Raw genomic sequence first — 4819 nt, 5'->3', positions numbered from 1 at the left:
TTTCACTGAAGAGTTTTAAGCACAAGGAGTTCAATTAGAAATTGTTAAAAGTGCATAAAGATAGTAATTGTGTTATTACACAGATATCTACATTTTTGTAGATTCGTTATAGGCTTCGATTAATATAATTTAAAATATAATTAAAAATATAAGTTATTGTTCATAAAGTTTTTCACTTATCGTTAATTATATGGCTTGCTATTATCTTCCAAAAAAAATTACATGTAGAAAAAATTTATTAGAAAGTTGCTCCATTTTTAATTTAATTTTGACAAAATAATTTGATCGAGGTTTTATGATTTTTGCTTTCGAAATAATATATATTTCAAGATAACAAGTTCAGTAATTAATAAGATTCATTCTAGAGCAATCTTGATACGATTTTGAGAATGCCAAGATCAAATTAAGGTCATTATTTTATTCTTTTTAAAACTAAATAATTTTTATTTAAAACATTTTTGTTAAAGTACTTAGTGTAGAGAGATTAACACTTTAACAGCCAACTTATACAATATATAATTATATTTTTTAACAGCAATTTTTTTAATATTTGAATTCGCTGTTATCATCGTGTTGCGCTTCTGGTTCTGACAATGGCAACCATTGTGCCGAAGCACCCTTTCCGGATAATACACGCTGAAACAATTCTCTTTGACACGAGCCGGATACCTCGCACTTGGCCAAGAGATCACCATTTGCTCGCAGCACAGAGAATTGTAAGACACACTTCGGTAATACGTCGTTACTAATATCAAAAGTGAGAATGTCGTTCCAAACGGGACTAGTAGCCTCGCGTTGTATACTTGATTTCTTCTTTTTAAGATTCTTACCGTCGTGGATGAGTGACACCTAAGTAATTTTCATCTTAAGTAAGAAAATTTAAGGAGAACAGGCATCATACGTACCTTCACATACGGATTAGCGTTGGCAGGATCGTCGAGAATGGGTAAATTTCTCGCTCTGACAACGATAACTGTCAATTTCTCTATAGACATCTGATATGAGATAGAGACCATTAATTCACCCAGAGGTGGCGCCTTAAATCCTCCCTCCGCCCCATATCGTAGAATTGGTTTTACGATAGTGATCAAATTTGTACCAAGATCCGGCACGGAGAAAAGAGGCAGCTGTACATAGCCTAATCCACGATGTCTCGTAAACGCATCAAAATCATAGAGCAGAATTTCTAATGTTCTTCCAGCCAGTGATGATGCAGGCGTTACTTCAAAAACGAAGTCTTCGTCAAATACTAGGGACAGAAATCAGATATATATATAAAATATTTCAATCCTGTAAGAGAGTAATTTTTCGCGATAATCTTCTAAACATAATGAGAAAGATATTTACCGGGATTTAAAGTACGCCTGTGTATTGTAGTTTGCCATACGTTATTACGATCAGGTAACAAACGTATCTTAGCGTAAGGATCTGCGATGCCGCTCAATTCTCGGGCACGAAGATCGTGTGCCTTTATAAAACGCGAAAAAAGAAATAATTATTCTGATCTATATTATTTCTATATAATAATAAATATTTAATGCGCACAAAAAGTAGATGTAATTCACGTGAGAAATTAAACATACCTCGATAAGTTTCACGGTAAGTATTCCAGCGTTAGTATCGTATAGCAATCCTAATTTTAATTCACCTCTGATTTCATCGGATGAAGAAGTCGAAGAGGAAGATGAGAGCTGTGATATAAAATTATAATTATAAATCTATAGTAATGCAATTATTAGCGAATCAAAAACTCTTGTACTACATATACCTTATGCCGTGGAGCTGATTCGATTTCGACACTGTTCAATCTGGAGCAAGATCCGTCTATACTCCGCGGCGATGATCTGACGATTATCATGCGCTTCTCGGATGCAATCACTGTGCCTTCCGGAATTGGCGGCGCAAGCGGACTCATTGGAGATGGAGAAATATCATCTGATTCCGAGAGATGCTGTATAACTGCGAAAGAAACTTTTAGATGTATTCATAATAAAAGGAACTTCAATATTGCGATTCCATTAAATATTTCGATTTTAAGAAAAAGATTCCCAGAAAGTTTTATATATGCATAGTTAAAATTTGAATTTATAACCGGCTAATTCTAAGTTCGGCCGATTGAATTTATCAAAGTCTGAGAAATATAATGTATAATCTTTTCCATTTCTGTAATACTGTTGAACAAAACAATATACAAAAACGAAGATAATTGTTTCTCATAGTTATTTAGGTGTTTTAAGATAATAAATACGATATATCGTAACACGTTTTATTGCAATTAAATTAAATATGTTAGAACTTTCAATCCTTAATAAAAGGAATTTGTTGTCAATTATGATTAAAAATAAAATAATTTGTGACTAATATATGGTGTCCATTAAGTTGTTGTAACTTACATGTGTTAAGGATGTACCGAATATTTTTAAATTGTATTATTTAAACTTAAAAAACTAATTTTAGGTCTAAAATGGTGGAATCAATATTCTCTTTGATGTCAAAATTTTCAAAAATTAAATTTTTGAAAGAATTCATGATTAAAAATTTTTTATACATTTTAAATTGTCAACTTTGATATCAAATTATATAGCAATCTGAAAAACCTTTAAGTTTAAATAACATATATAATAATAAAAAGCATTTAGTAGATATTTAATGAACCTAAGTTCCAACTTTGACCTAATAGATTATATTAATCATAAATATATTTTTAATCATTAATCAACACAATAAATTTCTTTTTAATTCCTTTTAAGTCCTAATAACATATTTAGGCTGCATATATGAGTTCTGTAAAGCACATGATGCGCATGATGTATCATTGTGATTTTTGTTTAATATTCGGTAAAAGGATAATTTTGATACATCATGCGCTTTATAGAATTCAGCTTTAATTTTGATTGGAAGAAATTTCTTCATCGTGTGTATATGCGTGTGTGCGTGCGCGTGTGCGTGTGTGTGTGTGTAGTTTAAAGGGGCAGCCTTATATAAATCGCTAAAAAAAGGAAAGTTAATTTTTTTTAAAGAAATATTTACAAAAAAATTTTTTAAAGATTTTTTATGTTTTATAACATATTTTAAAAAGTACAAAAAATAATTGATCTTATAGCAACTGCAAACAAACCTTGGCGCGGCTTCCTCGCCGAAGTTATATGAATTAGCGGGAGTTGTAGCGCCTTTGGTATTTGTTTGAAACAAAAATACAAAAAATTTTCCTATTTTTTATAGAATTACCTTGTCGATGAAAAAATAAAATAACAAAAAATTTGAAAATTGAGGAAATGGCAGTACTTTAAAAAAATTACAATTTTGACAATAAAAATTTTATTTTATTTATGCAATAAAAATTGTTTAAATTAATAATTTTATTAATTTTCTAGGTTCATCGACGATGAAATTTATCAAACGAGTGAATTTATCAAACTACATGTATGCCTTATCTAGTAGAACTTGATTGATCGAATAGTTTCTGAATATCTTTCTCGCCAATTTCAAAAATGTAGTTTTGAGAAAATCGCGTTTAAAATTTTTCTTCGAATATCGTCTTTGTACAAAGACTCTAGATTTATTGCGCTGTCTACGTATACATGATGTAAGATTAAAAAATTCTTTTCTATAAAATGACAAATAAAATTTAAAAAATGCTTAGTCATTTATTTGAGATAATTGAGAAGCTAAAATTTTAGCCATGCAAATGCACGCAGACTATTATGATTTAGAACGCTATTTTATTATTTTTATATATTTGTTTTAATTTATATTTTAATTTTAGTATTAAAAAATGTTTTTTAACAAAAAAATTCTGTTTGTCTCTCTTTAAATAAAAATTTTATATGATATTAAAAAGTATTTTATTTTTTTTATTTTGCTACTCTCTAAATCTGAATTAGTAGAAAAGTATTGAAGAATCACTGATTGAGACAGGTACCTACAATCTATAATTTTACTCATACTTTATGATTAAACTATTAATATTAACTATATTATATTATATTATATTATACTATACTATATATTATATTATACTATATTATACTATATTATATTATATTATATTATACTATATTAACTATATAATTTCACTGATTATCAGTGAAATACTTGGCATTCAATGAATAACCATTGATAATCAGTGACTATGCACTGATTCAGATTTAGAGAGTATATTCTTTTCTATAACATTTTTCAAATAAAATTTTAAAACACGTATCTACCTCTTCTGGGAGAGTCACTGGCAATGCTATCAAATACGTGATCAGATTGCCATTCATCATCGTCCGATTGACTGTCATTACGTTTAATGATCTTATTATCCCGTGAAAGTGCAACACCGACCAACACATTTTTTGATGACTTGGCTGCCTCTTCAGCTCTATCGAGCAAATCTTTTTCGAACCTGAAAGAAATATTTATTATTTAATTATTTTTCGATACACTGTTCAAATATGTTCTTGCAGCTATTCTAAAAATATTTAAATATATATACTGTTATTAATATACAAACGAAAATTAAAAATACAAGGTGTCTCAGTAACTATTAGTACCTAAAATATCTTGGAATCTATAAGGTCTAGAGAAAAATTTTTTTACCAAAATTGGTACGTAGGGGGCTATTATATGGCGATAATAATTTTTGTTCAGATAGAAGCGCTTCGGAGATTTCAAAGCCAATTTTATTTTTTCAATTATATGATTTTTTTTACATAATATGACTGCTCTAATTATTCTGCATACAAAAGTATTACAGTAAAATTGTCGAAAAATCAATATTTTACAAGATATTTAATATTTTATAATACCATATTTTAATATAAAATATGAAATA

At 28.7% G+C, this 4819-nt stretch overlaps 1 protein-coding gene across 1 annotated transcript in view; it reads right to left on the bottom strand.

The window, feature by feature from the left end:
• Nucleotides 1–299: 299 nt before the first annotated feature.
• The window catches only part of LOC105460503, a 14883-nt gene continuing 10363 nt past the window's right edge, over nucleotides 300–4819 (bottom strand). Inside the window, exons 2-7 of the mRNA XM_011706954.1 lie at nucleotides 4209–4390; nucleotides 1769–1959; nucleotides 1584–1691; nucleotides 1348–1468; nucleotides 906–1249; nucleotides 300–849 (exon numbers count right to left, since the gene is read on the bottom strand). Of these exons, the coding sequence (XP_011705256.1) occupies nucleotides 544–849; nucleotides 906–1249; nucleotides 1348–1468; nucleotides 1584–1691; nucleotides 1769–1959; nucleotides 4209–4390 (1252 nt within the window). The 3' untranslated portion in view covers nucleotides 300–543. The remainder of the gene's footprint in view (nucleotides 850–905; nucleotides 1250–1347; nucleotides 1469–1583; nucleotides 1692–1768; nucleotides 1960–4208; nucleotides 4391–4819) is intronic.

The sequence above is a fragment of the Wasmannia auropunctata genome, unplaced genomic scaffold (genome assembly GCF_000956235.1).
Source record: "Wasmannia auropunctata unplaced genomic scaffold, wasmannia.A_1.0 LD320723.1, whole genome shotgun sequence".
NCBI classification, from domain to species: domain Eukaryota; kingdom Metazoa; phylum Arthropoda; class Insecta; order Hymenoptera; family Formicidae; genus Wasmannia; species Wasmannia auropunctata.
The sequence above is the reverse complement of the archived record's forward strand: the minus strand, read 5'-3'. Positions and strand labels throughout refer to the sequence as shown.